Source organism: Typopeltis vanoorti, chromosome 7, assembly GCF_054136105.1.
Source record: "Typopeltis vanoorti isolate ZY-2024b chromosome 7, IOZ_Tvanoo_1.0, whole genome shotgun sequence".
In the NCBI taxonomy this organism is placed as follows: Eukaryota; Metazoa; Arthropoda; class Arachnida; order Uropygi; family Thelyphonidae; genus Typopeltis; species Typopeltis vanoorti.
The window spans coordinates 133,492,411-133,509,356 of NC_143555.1; the positions used below are offsets into that span (position 1 = coordinate 133,492,411).

General features: G+C 38.3%; 1 protein-coding gene across 1 annotated transcript in view; it reads left to right on the forward strand.

Moving 5' to 3' along the window:
* The window catches only part of LOC150105080 (3'(2'),5'-bisphosphate nucleotidase 1), a 144,218-nt gene that overhangs the window by 14,662 nt on the left and 112,610 nt on the right, over positions 1-16,946 (forward strand). Inside the window, exon 2 of the mRNA XM_090395484.1 lies at positions 16,458-16,559. Within this exon, the coding sequence (XP_090251610.1) occupies positions 16,458-16,559 (102 nt within the window). The remainder of the gene's footprint in view (positions 1-16,457; positions 16,560-16,946) is intronic.

A 16,946-nucleotide genomic window follows, 5' to 3' on the forward strand; every position in this document is an offset into this window, starting at 1 on the left:
CCAGCAAGAACTAAAATAGTATTAGATAACAAGATCTTAGAACAGGTGAATTCATTTAACTACCTAGGATGTATGATCACTTATGAAAATGAAAAAGATATAAACATAAAAATTGCAAAATATTTAAAAATAACAGGAGTAATTAACTCTATATTTAAACCAAACCTAGTTCAAAAACAAACCAGGCTAAAAGTATACAATACATTAGCCCTACCGGTCTTAATTGGAAGCGAAATCTGTACAATAAAACAAAAAGACAAACAAAGATTAACAACAGCAGAAATGAAGTTTATGAGAAAAACTGCAAAGTATACCCTATTTGATCACAGAAGAAACAAAGATATTATGAAAGAATTAAACCAGGAATCAGTAATAGAAAAAAATAAAAAATATAAACATAGATGGATGAAACACGTTCAAAGAATGAAAACAGAAAGATTACCAAAACAAGCCTTAAAGTACAAGCCATTAGGAAAAAGAAAACCAGGACGTCCTCTTAAACGATTCAACGATGACATCATACGTATCAAGGCCTAAATCCTTGATACGTATGATGGTGATGATGATGATATATATATATAAAACATTAATAAAAATGCAAAAAAAATTCTTAACCTACCCACGATATTAATGTACTCTCATCATCATCATCATCATCAAATTCCTGCCATGTACCCTCAAGGGGTGTACAGGGTATGACAGTACTAGATGAAAAATTTACATCATTACTAACTTCCTATCTACAATTTTCCTCCAAATCAATCTGTTACTTGTCAAGACTCCAACATTATCAGATCTTATATTTCTATCGTCTAACGCACTTTGTAGCGTATCAATCCACCTATATCTTGGTCTTCCTCTGGGTCGTTTTCCTGCCAACCTGGCAGAGAACACTTGTTTTGCTAATCTTTCCTCTCCCATTCTATTTAAGTCACCATACCACCTGAGATTAGCTCTGCTAATGCATTCCTGGATGCTGACAATGTCAAGTTCTTTCCTAATATCCTCATTTTTAATATGATATTGCCATTGATGCCATCTGTTCACGCCTCTAATCTTCCTCAGGACTCTCATATCTGCGGTCTCTAGTCTTTGGTCAAGTGTTTTACTTCTGACCCAGCTCTCAGATCCATAAGTTAAAACTGGTTTGAACACTGTCTTGTATACTGCTAATTTAGTGTTCCGACTAATTTCTCTCTTATTCCATATGAATTTATTCAATTGACTTCCCACCATACCAGCTTTGCTGATTCTGTTGTCTATTTCTATATTTAATTTACCATCTTCAGTAAAAATCGTGCCTAAGTAACTGAAATTTTTTACTTGTTCCACAGGTTCTCCATTCACAACACAGTTGACATTTTCAATGATTCTGCCTATTTTCATTGTCTTTGTCTTTTTATTGCTGACCTTCATACCATATCTATTACAACAGCTATTCAATTTAGTCAGAGAATCTTGCAGACTTTTAGCGGATTTATTTAGAAGTATAACATCATCCGCATAAAGCAAAGCGCTGACATTAACATCTCCAATTTTGATATCGGGTTTAATACCACTTTCCTTCATAATGTGATCCATATAGATAATGAATAACAGAGGGGATAATGTACATCCTTGTCTCACACCAGATTTAATATTAAACCATCTTCCTGTACTTCCTTCAATTCTAACTGCTGACTTACAACTCAAATAAAGACTAAGTATTGCTTGATATAATGCCCCATTGACACCATATAACTGCATCGTATTGAATAGCTTCTCTCTTGGCAACTTGTCATATGCCTTTTCCAAATCGACAAAACTTAAATACAGATCTTTGTTATATTCCCATGCTTTCTCGACTATTTGTCGTAAAGTGAAGATCTGATCCTGACAGCCTCTATTTGGCCTGAATCCAGCTTGTTCTTCACCAAGCTTTTCTTCCACAATTCTTCTCAACCGTTTCTCAAGTATACTTGCATAGATCTTGCCAGGAACACTCAGTAGGGAAATACCTCTGTAATTCTCACATTCAGTTTTATTTCCCTTTTTATATATGGGTACTATGAGAGCTCTACTCCAATCATCGGGAATTCGTCCCTCAGTCCAGGCTTTCTGAACTATGCAGTGCAGCCACTGTAAGACTTTTATACCACCATACTTCAGCATTTCTGGTCGAATATCATCTACTCCTGCTGCCTTTCCACATTTCAAGCCTTTGATGGCTTTTTCTACTTCAAGTATGGATATGTATTCCTGACTGCATGCCTGGTCAGTGTTTTTTATCACTGTGCTGTCATCACTGCTTGTTTCATTTAGCAGTTTTTCAAAGTAATTACTGCATACTTCAAGGATATCTTTTTCTCCTGTTTTCATGTCACCTTTATCATCTCTAACTCCTTTTACAGCACTCTTTCCTCCATTCCTAAGTTTCTTCAACAACCTCCAGAATATTTTGCCACCTTCTTGATATTTATTTTCTATATTCTTGCCAAAGTCCTCCCATGACTTTTGTTTAGCTAGTTTTACACACTGTTTAGCTTTCTTACATTTGTTTCTGTATTCTGTAAGAGTAAAAGCTGACTTATTTGCCAGGAACTTTTGATATGCTTTCTTCTTTTCCTTCACTGCCTCTTTAACTTCCTGTGTCCACCAGGGAGTTCTGATTTTTTTATCCTTGCACACAACCTCACCACATGCCTCTCTGGCAGAATCAATCAATGTTTTCTTCAGAGTTTGCCACTGAATCTCCAAGGTTTGATTCCTGTTCTCAAACTCTTTCATTTTTTCTTCAATAATCTTTCTGTATTTTAGTCTGCAGTTCACATCTGAGAGCTGCTCAACTTTTATTCGCTTTAAAACTTTCTTACATGTTATTCTTTTCAATATGAAATTCAATTTTATCCTGCTCAAGACTAAATAGTGATCGCTTCCAATTTCAAATCCTCTGTACACTCTGGTGTCCTGCACCAGGGAGAAAACATCACTATCAACAATAACATAGTCAATGAGACTTTTCTTATTCCTAGCCTCTTCTCTCCATGTGAATTTGTGCACATTTTTATGTTGGAACATGGTGTTAGTAATAACCAGTCCATGTCCTGAGCAGAAATCCAACAGATATTTGCCATTATTATTAGCTTTGCTCTTTTCTCCAAATTTTCCCAAAATATTTCTGTATGTCTCACAATCATTTCCTACTCTGCTATTTAGATCCCCAACAAGGACCAAATTTTCCTTTTTCATTGTGTCAGTTGCTTTTTCTAAAGCGTCAAAAAATTCCTCCACTTCTACCTTAGTAGAACCTTCTGTGGGACCATAGGCACAAATATGTCTCATTGTCCAGTTCCCCATTCTCATATTTGCCCACATTACTCTACTTGAGACTGACTGCCATTCAAGGAGATTAGCCTCGTATTTTGTGTTGAATACTATGGCTACTCCTTCTTTTCCTTGATTGTCATTGCCTGAATATAACATTTTGTATTTATTGCTCAGAAAGATCTCACCAGTTTTGGTCTTTTTTGTTTCAGTCACCCCTATTATGTCGATCTGGTACTTATCTAATTCCTCAGCAAGCTCCATTTCTTTGCCATTCAGGCTTCTTACGTTGATAGTACCGATCTTTAACTCTGGTGATGTTGAGTTGGGGTTTGTTTTCAGATTTGTTCCAGTAGCTGACTTTTCGCTGTTCGCCCTGGTTCCCTGGCGAAAACAACGGGGGCCTTGTTTAACCGGGCGACGCCCCAGCCGGCATGAAATTTTGTCATGTTGTACCATCATTTTTTATTTTGGTTTAACCAATAAGAATACAATTTGGTCGGCTAAATCCCAAATTGCCAGCCCATCCTCGTTCGTTCAGTATCAAAGTAGATACCCAACAGGGTGCACCACGAGAAGGTGAGGATTGGACATTAGGTCAGAAGCCCTGGTCGGTTCTCCGCATTCCTTTAAAGGCTATGTGGAGGTCTCCTCTCAGTTATACAGCTTTGACCCTTAAGCACCCCATTAATGTACTCTAGATTTGCAAAAAAAAAAAACTTGCATGGTTACATAAAAAAATAACTTGTTTACAAATAAGAATAGATAGGAAATTATTGATATGGATAAGAGGACAGTTAATGAAGAGATAACAAACAGTAGTTTATTCAGCAGTAGAGTCCAGTAGAAGGCCTGTTGAGTAGTGGTATGCCTCAAGGTTTTGTACTTGGGATCACTACCAGGGGCGAATGCTGGTCTTGAAATTCACGCTTGCTCTTGTTATCATTCAGGGAGTGAGAGGTGTGATTAAAGTCTGATTAATGGAATAATGAATTACTGACCATTTAAAACTATATATTTAGAAATTTATGTACATTTAATCATACAAATACAACATTTATTTTACAAATGATATTCTATATTTTTCAGTTTAGCTACTTGAATACAAATTCTAACCTATGGTTCTTCTTTATGAACTGGTTAATAACATCGTCATAAAAATTTGGTTGTAACTTAATTTTCCCAAGCAACACGCACACTTGTAAAGGCTGGCTGAAGCTCACTGGCTAGAGCTACTTTGACTGCATATAGCCTTATGTTTAAGACGACGTGAAGGGAGCGGATATGGCTATGCGTGCACATGAAATCACAGTGCTGCAGCGAGGACTTTGAAGCTCCTACAACCGAGCAAGCCAAGATAGCTTTGACTAGACTGCGTTGTGTATCAGCCTTCAATACACAACGCAGAGCTCAATTATTGCCGCGCATGCTTAAGATGTCTTCTGCCTACAAAAATAAAAGCCTAAATGGAATGCTTATAAATGCATGCATTTATTAACAAATAAATATTACTTCTTTCTCAATTAATGAGCTTGGATTATATTACTTCTTTCTCAGTTAATGAGCTGAATTCTCCATAGCAAGCATGAAGAATTCAGCACGGGTCACTACTGTTTAATGATATAGGAAAGATCCAAGGGGAAATCATTCAGTTGTTTGCCAATGATGCAAAATAGGGTACAGCAATAGTCAATAAAGATGATGATTAAAATTTTACAGGATGACTTAAATAGACTGGCAGTTTGGGCTAAGGAGAACAGATATCAGTTTTATGCAACAAATTGCAAAGTTTTGTATTTTGGGGTGAAAAGATTACTAATTGGGTATCATATTGATGCAACTGTACTGCAATAATTTGATGAAGCCAGGGATTTGGGAGTTTTGATGGATAGGAAGGTGAAGTTTAGAGGGTGTAGTGCAAAAGTGACTAAAACAGCTGGTTGGATTACTTGGTTACTGAAGAACACCCTGACAGGAAGAAATAAACAGGTTATTATACCTCTTTATAAGGCCTTGATAAAGCCTCATCTTGACTTCTGTGCACAGATCTAGTCACCTCAGTTTCTTAGGGATTAGGAGGGAGTAGAGAGGAGATGGAGGCAGGTAATGAACTTTATGAGGATAGTTTCAAGATTTTTGGGTTACAGAAATTGGTTGATAGATGGAAAAGGGGTAATTTGATTGAAACATACAAATTACTGAAAAGTTTTTACAGGATTAATACAGAGGAAACTTTTTCAGAATGGTGCCATGAATGTGAATACGTTCAAAGCGAAGCATGATGGGTCTGGCATGAATGTTGGAGTGGTTAACGTATTGGAAAAGTTAGTTAAAGGTAAAATCTAACATTGGGTCAATTGGGATAAAATACTTCTTAGTGAGCAGTACCGGTATAACATTGTGAAGGGTAAGTCCTGTTTAGTAATTTATTTACATTTCATAATAAAGTGACAGCAAAACTGGATGAACAAAATGGCTAAACTATGATACTACTGGACTTTGCAAAGTCATTGGACAGAATACTTTAAATTTAAGTGGGAGAAGTGGTAGCTGGCCTGGGTGGCTGAGTGGTTAGCGCATCAGCTCTCCAACCAAAAAGGCTGCAGGTTCGAATCCCGTCATGGGCATGGATGTTTGTGATTGTCTTTAAAATTACTAGTGATGGTGGTGTGTGCGGTAGATGCCGCTGGTGTAGTTGTGGTTCGTTGTAGTTGGTGGATTGAGACAGAGTTGCTGGTGGAGACAGAGAGTTGTAGAGTAGCTGCCCTCCCTTGATGAGTGTTTGGACTCCCTGGAGGTGTCATGTAATAATAATAATTTAAATATTAAATATTAAATATTTTGTAATTTGAAATTGTAATTAAAAACATAAAATTTTTAGTATAGTTGTAGTAGTTCTTAGTACTTGGTTCTTTGTAAACTATTTGAATAATGATGGCAGCCGGAGCTCAGTTTGCTATTGGCTTGTCACCAAGTGCAGTTGGTCGATTGGTAGAGTCTGCTACTAATGGCTCATGCAAAAAGTTAAGCAAGTTTGAGTACAATTAGTAGTTGTTACACTTTTTGGACATCCTTCACGTGGATCATCTTCAAGGCTGGTACAGCCAAGTTTAAACTCGGCAGCCCATTTCTTAATTGTTGAAAATGAAGGAGAAGAGTGCCCATAAACTTTTATGAACTTCAAATGAATTTCTTTTGGCGTTAAACCTTCTTTTACAAAGAATTTTATAACCACACGATACTCAATTTTATCCATTTCAAGGGATACAGACAACACTTTTGCTTCAGACATCTGTAAAAAACAAACAACTTGACAGAATGACTTCAATTTTACATGGATGCTTATGGCAGATCTACCAACTTAGAAAAAAAAATCATACCGATAGTGTTGCCATCTATGGTTGAGGCCAAGAACTTTTCAGACCACCCTCATATGGAAATTTGTAGTATGCAGTGCTTGTGGTATGTATGCATCCCAGGAGTTGGATATGTGGCAGGTGAGAGATCAGGGAGTGCATATATGCAGAAAATGTAGGAAATGGGAATTTCCTACATTAGCTGGAGATTAATATAACAGACCTCGGCAGTATTGCATCAGAGGCGGGAGAATACTGACCTAGAACGATGAGTAGCATGAGAGGTGAAGATAATGAGTGGAATGTAAATGAAAAATAAAAGTGGGAGTGTGGAAAGTTTGAATCATTGTGAAGGTTTGGGAGATAATCTTAGTTGGGAGGATGAATGGCGAGCAAGAGTGAGTAGCTTGCAGAGAGAGAAAGAGAGAGAGAGAGATGGAATGTCTCGAGTATATGTTGAGAAGCGTGAAAGAAGAGATTAAGTGAATGGAAGAGGAGAGAATAGAAACAGTAGAAGAGAGGGAATGAGGAAAAGATGCTGGAACCAAGGATAGAGAGATGCCAGTACAGCAGGTAAGTAGGGGAACAAAGAAAGAAAGTGTTAGAGGAGGGGGGAGGGGTATGAAGATGAGCAAGGAAATAACAGAGTGGTAAGAGGTGTGATGTATGGAGACCCAGTGATATGTGGTGTGCAAGATACTATGCCTAAGGAGTGTATGCCTGGAGGATTGATAGAAAGTGTGGCTATGGCAAATAAGTGGGGGTGAAAGGATGGATGAGATGATTGTGATAGTGGGCATAAATGACTTGAGAGTCAGTGTGAATTGGGTGGCAAGAGATCTGAGGTTCAAATGCTTGAGGTTGTATGGAAGAAGTCTCAGAGGGAAGATCGTGTGTGTGTGTTGCCCAGGTATGATAATGAAGAGTTGAGGAGAAGAGCATTAATAATGAATAGTATGATAACCAGAGTGTATCAATAGAGAGGCTTGAATACGTAAATGCTTGGAGGGCATTTGAGGACAGAAAGAATCTGTATGGGAGAGATGGCTTGCATTTGAATGAGGAAGGACATAGGCATCTGGAGAGAATTCTGTTCTCTGAATGAGTTAGTGTGTCAGTGCAGGGAAACTAGAATTATCAGGGTGGATGATAGCAGGGGTGGCCTCTTGTGGGAATAGGTGCTTGGGAAAAGGGGAATGCATCAGATAATGCTGAATCCAGCGGAGTCTTGAGGGAATAATGATAAGTACAGAAACAGTGACATTTTTATTCTTTATACTAATGCCAGGAGCATCTGGAATAATGGAGATGAATTGGTGGTGCTGATAGCTTCAGACTGTCCAAAGGTTATTGGGATCTCTGAGACATGGTTGACAGAAGATGAAATACTAACAGGAATAGAAGTAGCAGGATGAAGCATTTTTGCAACAGAATAGGAAGAAAACCTGGTAGTGGAGTGCATTTATGATTAAAGGCACTCCACTACCAGGGGATTTGGATGGCAATGTCACTAATAGTTTTGAAATCATGGGGGGGGGGGGGGGGCAAAACATGATATTTAGTGAGATATTGCTACAACCCACAGAGCATAGGGGTGGGGTGAGGAGCAGGAAATGTTTAGGCAGTTGAGCTTGGCAAGTGCAAGAAGAATGATTGTTATGGGAAATTTTAACTACAGCAGCATAAATTGGGAAGAGGAAACTGCATATAGTGATAAGAGAATTGAATTTGTAGAATTCTTGAGGAACAAATGTCTTAGGCAACATGTACAAGGAGGAATATTAAGTTCGAGAGTTTTATTTCGTCATAGCATCAGAAAAGCTGATTGTAACTGAGATGGCATATCTGCCCACAGTTGGAGAGAGTAACCATGTGATTTTGACTTGGAACATGAATAGGCATCTAGGAGTATCGAAGAGAGAGGAATGTATGTGGAATTATAAGGTAGATGATTATAATAGTCTTAGATATTAACTTGGGGCAGTTCCATTGAAGGAGGAATTGGAAGGGCGAGATATCATAGTGCTTGGAAAATTGTGGAGGAATATTTATTAGCAGCAATAGTAAGATATACACCACGAGTGAAGAAGAGGACACAATTTGGTGTAAAGTGGATGACAAACATGAACTGCAAGTTAAAAAGAGGTTATGGAAGAGATATAAGAAGAGGGGTAAAGAGCAGATGCATGAAGAATATAAGACTCATAAGACTCAAGCCAGGAGAGTGACTAGTACAATATGGAAGGCAAAACTGGAACATGACAAGAGATTGGCCCTGAGATCCAAAGAAAATCCTAAGGAATTTATTTGCTATGTGGCCAGTAGGAGGAGGAAATGATTGTAGAAGAATGACATTGTTGGATACAAATGAGAATAAAGTGACTGATGCAAAAGACATAGTGGAGTTGTTCAGTGAACTCTTTACTGAGGTATTTCATTATGGAGAAATAGGTTTTAATATTAGTAGGATAGGGCAGGTTCTTGGTTTAAAAGTGCAAGAGGAGAGTGTGTTTCAAATACTGTGTACTCTGGATGTCAATAAAGCAGTGAGATTGGATGGAATTTTGCCATGGGTTTTTAAGAGAATATGCTAAAGAACTGACAGCTCCATTGACCTCGCTTTTCAGTGAAAATCTGGCCAAGGGAAAGGTACCCCAAGGAGTGGAAGGTGGGTAAGATAGTTCCATTGCATAAGGGCGGTAGCAGACTTGAAGTGTCAAATTGTAGCCCAGTTTGTGTTTCATCAGTAGTTAAGATCTTGAAGAAATTAGTGAGTAAACATATACAGCTTTGGACAGTTGAGGGTAATGTTATCTGTGAGAGTCAACATGGATTTGTTAAGGGGTGCTCTTGCTTTAGTAATATGGTTGCCTTTTATGATGCAGTGACAAGAGTGGTTGATGAAGAAAAGGCATATTTTACCCTTTTTTTTTTTTTTGGATTTTGCAAAGGCATTTGACTGGGTACCACATGATAAGCTGATATTCAAGTTGCTGCACATGGGGTTTAGATGTCAGGTTAGTGAAGTGGATTCAGGATTGGCTATATAATAGGTCTTAGAAAGTTGTGTATGGAGTGGGAGGCAATATCAAGGAGGCAGAAGGTTACAAGTAGGGTTTAACAGGGCTCACTACTGCGACCTGTATTGTTTAACCTTTGTATCAATGATATTGATACAAAGGCATTTGACTGGATAGATACTGTGAGAATGTAATCGCATAGTTGTGTGGACATGATGTTTAGGGCCTCCCTCGATGAGTCTAAGGACTCCTGGAGTCGCCCGAAATAATAATAATAATAATAATATTGTCAATGGATTGCAGGGAGATGTTCAGTCGTTTGCAGATAATGTAAAGCTGGGAAGGTATTAGTATTAGCTCAGATATGGTAGCCCTGCAAGAGGATTTGAACAAACTTGACAGATGAGCAAATGAATGAGGGGAGGTCAGTTTAATGCAGAAATGTTAAAGTCTTGAAGTTTGGGATTCATTGGGAGGTTGCTTAATCTTTTGGAGGAGCTGTACTGGAGGAAGTAGGGGAGGCAAGGGATCTGAGTATGATGATTGATAGAAACCTGAAATTCAGGGAACATATTGCAAAAGTGGCCAAGGTAACTCAGAGGTTTGCTGCAATACTGAGATGGACACTGACCTGTAGAGATAACAATTTTCATTCCATTGTATAAAGCCTTGATCAGACCACATTTGGATTATTGTTCTCAGATTTGGTCCCCAGAATTTGAAGAGGATAAATTAACTGTGGAAAGGGTGCAGAGGGATAACAAAGATGGCATCAGAACTGTATAATGTTGGTTATAAAGACAGTCTGAGGGAATTTGGGCTGCAGAGTTTGGTAGATAGGAGAGGTGATATGATTGAGACTTTTAAACTGTTGAGAGGTAGTTACAGCATTGACACTGGGGAGTTCTTTTGCTTGGTGGAACAGGGGAAAGGAGCGAGGAAGGGGTCATTCCTGGAAGTTAAAAAAAGAAGCTGTGAGCAAGAGGATAAGGAGTGGTTTCTTTGCATGGAGAATGGTTGAGCCATGAAGTGCATTGCCTGATAGAGTGGTGAGAGCATGAACAGTCAATGAATTCAAGGAGTGGTTTGATAGACCGTGTTTGCTAGGATGGGCTTCCCACGTGAGTCTTTTGACTCCATGGAGGCCTGAATCATAATAATAATATACCACATGTAAAACTATCACAAAAGTTGGAGCAAATAGAAATTGATATAAAGCTAGTAGCATGGATATGAGGATAGCTGACTGACAGACAGGCACCTGAGAGTAGTATATGATGAAGTGGAATCTAAGAGAATGAGGATAACTACTGGCGTACCTCAGGGTTCTGTATTAGGAACACTACTCTGTAATTTTTATATTAATGTTATAGAGAAAAATTTAAAGGGAGGATATTATTATTATTATTACGGGTATCTCCATGGAGTCAGTAGACGGTAGCAGACTTGAAGTGTCAAATTGTAGCCCAGTTTGTGTTTCATCAGTAGTTAAGATCTTGAAGAAATTAGTGAGTAAACATATACAGCTTTGGACAGTTGAGGGTAATGTTATCTGTGAGAGTCAACATGGATTTGTTAAGGGGTGCTCTTGCTTTAGTAATATGGTTGCCTTTTATGATGCAGTGACAAGAGTGGTTGATGAAGAAAAGGCATATTTTACCCTTTTTTTTTTTTTTGGATTTTGCAAAGGCATTTGACTGGGTACCACATGATAAGCTGATATTCAAGTTGCTGCACATGGGGTTTAGATGTCAGGTTAGTGAAGTGGATTCAGGATTGGCTATATAATAGGTCTTAGAAAGTTGTGTATGGAGTGGGAGGCAATATCAAGGAGGCAGAAGGTTACAAGTAGGGTTTAACAGGGCTCACTACTGCGACCTGTATTGTTTAACCTTTGTATCAATGATATTGATACAAAGGCATTTGACTGGATAGATACTGTGAGAATGTAATCGCATAGTTGTGTGGACATGATGTTTAGGGCCTCCCTCGATGAGTCTAAGGACTCCTGGAGTCGCCCGAAATAATAATAATAATAATAATATTGTCAATGGATTGCAGGGAGATGTTCAGTCGTTTGCAGATAATGTAAAGCTGGGAAGGTATTAGTATTAGCTCAGATATGGTAGCCCTGCAAGAGGATTTGAACAAACTTGACAGATGAGCAAATGAATGAGGGGAGGTCAGTTTAATGCAGAAATGTTAAAGTCTTGAAGTTTGGGATTCATTGGGAGGTTGCTTAATCTTTTGGAGGAGCTGTACTGGAGGAAGTAGGGGAGGCAAGGGATCTGAGTATGATGATTGATAGAAACCTGAAATTCAGGGAACATATTGCAAAAGTGGCCAAGGTAACTCAGAGGTTTGCTGCAATACTGAGATGGACACTGACCTGTAGAGATAACAATTTTCATTCCATTGTATAAAGCCTTGATCAGACCACATTTGGATTATTGTTCTCAGATTTGGTCCCCAGAATTTGAAGAGGATAAATTAACTGTGGAAAGGGTGCAGAGGGATAACAAAGATGGCATCAGAACTGTATAATGTTGGTTATAAAGACAGTCTGAGGGAATTTGGGCTGCAGAGTTTGGTAGATAGGAGAGGTGATATGATTGAGACTTTTAAACTGTTGAGAGGTAGTTACAGCATTGACACTGGGGAGTTCTTTTGCTTGGTGGAACAGGGGAAAGGAGCGAGGAAGGGGTCATTCCTGGAAGTTAAAAAAAGAAGCTGTGAGCAAGAGGATAAGGAGTGGTTTCTTTGCATGGAGAATGGTTGAGCCATGAAGTGCATTGCCTGATAGAGTGGTGAGAGCATGAACAGTCAATGAATTCAAGGAGTGGTTTGATAGACCGTGTTTGCTAGGATGGGCTTCCCACGTGAGTCTTTTGACTCCATGGAGGCCTGAATCATAATAATAATATACCACATGTAAAACTATCACAAAAGTTGGAGCAAATAGAAATTGATATAAAGCTAGTAGCATGGATATGAGGATAGCTGACTGACAGACAGGCACCTGAGAGTAGTATATGATGAAGTGGAATCTAAGAGAATGAGGATAACTACTGGCGTACCTCAGGGTTCTGTATTAGGAACACTACTCTGTAATTTTTATATTAATGTTATAGAGAAAAATTTAAAGGGAGGATATTATTATTATTATTACGGGTATCTCCATGGAGTCAGTAGACTCATCGCGGGAGACCCAAACTAGCAAAACAATATCTGTCATATCTCTTCTTGAATTCATTTACAGATGAAGAGCTCACAACAAAGTCAGGCAATGAATTCCACTCATTCACCACCCTCCAGGCAAAAAACCTTGTTCTGACACCTTTGTTTACCACACTCTTCTTTAATTTCCAGAGATGACCTCTTGTTCTTCCATCACTATCACACAGCTGAAACATTTCCCCTGCATCAATCCTATAAAAACCTTTTAGTAATTTGAATGTTTCTATCATATCCCCTCTTCTTCGCCTATCAACCAATTTCTGCAATCCACAAGCTCTCAATCTATCAATGTAGGGAGCATTTTTTATATCACTCACCAACTTGGTCACTCTTCTCTGAACCCTCTCCACAGCCTCCTCATCTCCAAGGAATCCAGGTGACCAGACCTGAGCACAGTAATCCAAATGTGGAAGTATCAATGCTTTATAAAGGGGAATAATAACCTCTTTATCTCTGGATGTCAGTGTGTTCCTCAACAACCAAGTAATCCTATGTGCAATCTTGGACACCTTAGCAATGTGTCCTCTGAACTTCATCTCCTTATCTACCAATACCCCTAAGTCCCTAGCCTCATCAATCTCTTGGAGTACCTTTCCATCTATGTAGTACACAGCTGGTAATCTTTTAATCCCAAAATGCAAGACTTTACACTTTTCCACATTGAACTGACATCCATTTTCTTTTGCCCATTTTACCAGCTTATTTAAATCCTCCTGCAAACTTTCAACATCAGCTTGATTTTTTATTGCACTACACAACTTTGCATCATCAGCAAACAACTGAATATCTCCCTTTAAGCCGTTTCCTATATCATTTATATACAAATTAAACAACATTGGCCCAAGCACAGAGCCCTGAGGCACACCACTGGTCACCTGCCTCATTCTGGACTCGGCTCCTCCATACACCACCTTATGGTATCTCTCCCTGAGCCATTCTCCTATCCATATCACCAATTTAATATCCATTCCCATCTGCTCCAATTTGCGTAACAGTGTTCTATGGGGTATCCTGTCAAAAGCCTTAGCAAAATCCAGAAGTACCACTGTGTAGCCAGTTCCTTTGTCCAACTCTGATGTTATTCTATTATGGATAGTTAATAGATTGCTAAGGCAGGATCTACCTTTAACAAAACCATGTTGGCCTCTATAGAGTATCATATCCTGATCCACCCATTCTTGAATTTTGTCTTTAACCAACTTTTCCAATACTTTTACCACTACTCCTGAGATGGTGATTGGTCTGTAATTCAATACTGCAGTTTTAGAGCCACCCTTATGCAAAGGAACCACTTTGCCTAACTTCCACTCCCTAGGGACCATACCAGAGTTCAAACTTAAATTAAATATCCAGGTAAGAGGGGTTGACAATTCATTTGCACATTCACGCAACACCCGAGCTGATATTCCATCTAAGCCTACCGCAGTGTTTGCATTTAAGTTTCGCAATATATTTAATACCTCTGATTCTTTAGCTTCAATTCTCACATTAGGTATTGCTATAGGTATAGAGATATCCTCACTTGGGTGATAGACTTTTGAGAAGTGATCACTCAGTAACTCGACTATTACATCTGATTTTGTCACCTCAATACCATCAGCACCCACTAAGGTTATCCTTCCGAAGTCATTCTTCCTCTTACTTGCCACATAGCGGAAGAACTCTTTGGGATTACCCTTGATCTCTTTGGCTAAGGTCTTCTCATAATCTGATTTAGCTTTTCTTACTATGCTGGTAACCTTCCTAGCTTGAGCCTTGTACTGCTCATGGGTGTCCTGATCGCCCTTCTCCTTGTAAATTCTCCATAACATTTTCTTTTTTTGTAGTTCAAGCTTGATACTACTGCTCATCCATCTAATGCCTGCCTTGTTTGACCTCCTGACCATGGGGACACAATCTGATATTGCTTTCCTCAGATACCCGCTGATTTTATCCCAAGCACTGCTAACATCTTTCCCTTGCAATATGTTCTGCCATGGGATGGCTGCAAGCTCACTCCGAAGCTTGTTATAATTGCCTAACCTGTAGTTTCGTACATACCCCTTCTTAATAGAAAAATCCACAGATTTTGCAACCTCCCAAGTCAATACCACATGATCGCTTTCACCAACTGGAGGTAACGAGGTCACCTTACTTATGCATATAACCTCTGAACCAATAACCAGGTCCAACACTCTCACACCACGTGTCCCTTCAGTTACGTGCTGTTTCAAGTAATTATCTCGTAGCAGATGTATGAACTCCATTTCCTTTTTGCTACGTGATATTTCCTCCTTCCAATTGATATCACCATAATTAAAATCCCCCATAATAATCACTAAGCCTTCACTCATTGCACTAAGTTGCTGATGCATGAATTCAATATCTCCCCCTGTACTCCCTGGCCTATAGCAGCATCCCCAATATTCAGTTGTTTTGCTGATGATGCAAAGCTGGTGAGGGCAATAGTTGATAAGTGTAAAAGTAAATATCCTGCAGGATGATTTGACTAAATTGGCATTGTGAGCAGAGGATAGTGATTATGTTTGATGTTTCAAAATGTAAGTTATACACTTTGGGTTGAAAAGGTTACATACTGTGTATCACTTTGATGGTACTGGATTGCAAAAAATTGATAAGGGTAGGGACTTGGGAATAATAGTGGACATAGAGTTCAAGTTCAGAGGCAATAGTGCAAAAGTTGGTAAAATAGCTCAAAGAATTACTTGGATGTTGAAAAACATGCTAACAGTAAAGATACGGAAGTTATTATCCCTCTTTGTAAGATTATTACAATATGATTCGGCCACATCTTGACTGTTTTGTACAGATTAAGTATTCTTGGGGAATAGGAGGTGGTGGAGAGGATTCAGAGACAAGTAACCAAGCTGGTGACAGGTCTATCCAGAAATAGTTTGTGGGTGCCCTGACTGAATAAATTTAAGGAAAAGTATGATAGGTTTTGTGTGTATAAACGTTAATGTGGGTCTTCCATGATGAGTCTCCAGAGACTCCATGGAGATATTATATAATAATAATGTTTAGGGCCTTCCTCAGTGAGTCTATGAGCTCTGTGGAGTTGATCATGTAGTAATGATAATAATTAAATGAACTCATGGTAGGTGCATAATCAAATACTAAATAGAGCTAAAGACTTCAATTTGGTATAAATAAAATATTAAAATGGAGGATGTTTGGATCCATACATGCTTTATAGCCAGATGCCTCTTAATGTTTCTGCCTGGTCTTTGATGAGAACCAACAGTTTGAAACATGTTAGGCTAGTGAAAGCTAATTTGTCATGTGGGTTCCTGTGCAGAGTTTGTGTCTTAAATAGTACAAAGCCAAAGCAACTCCAATGACAAGGGTTTTATTCTCATAAGCTCTCTGGAAAATTTCAAGAAGTTATCAAGTTTCTTTTATATTTAGCTATAAAACACAGAATGATCCAGAATTTCTTCCATTTTAACATCTTGTTTATAATATGTTTCTAGAAAAATGTAATTGTGTTATAATTACTGTATAAGAGCAGGCATTTAATGATTTAATAATTTCTTTATAGGGCATAAATGATCTACAGACAGAAGCAGACAGATCTGCTCAGAGATGTATTATAACTTCACTTTCCAAGCAGTTTCCCAGGGTAACAATTATTGGAGAAGAGGTACTGTTATTTAAATTTTTTATATGTATAACAAGTAAATTAAAGTAAATTTTTCTTCTTGTAATTTTGCCGTCACATCAAGAGAAGCAAATACTTAAGTATATAAATATGCAGATATAAAAAATTTCATTCATCAGGAAACCCTCCAAAATAATGGAAAAGAGCAAATAGTTATTCTTATTTATATAAAATGTAATAAAGGAGATTCCTGATAATTATAGTGAAATAATTATTTAGAATTCCTATTACAAAATATATAGCATAATATTAACCTCCCTATCAGCCAAGGATGAAATATAGTGAGACCAAATACTTGTTATCCATGTTATTTGATCCGTGTTACAGAATTGTATCAAGATTTAGCTGGATGTCTATGGACATTATAGC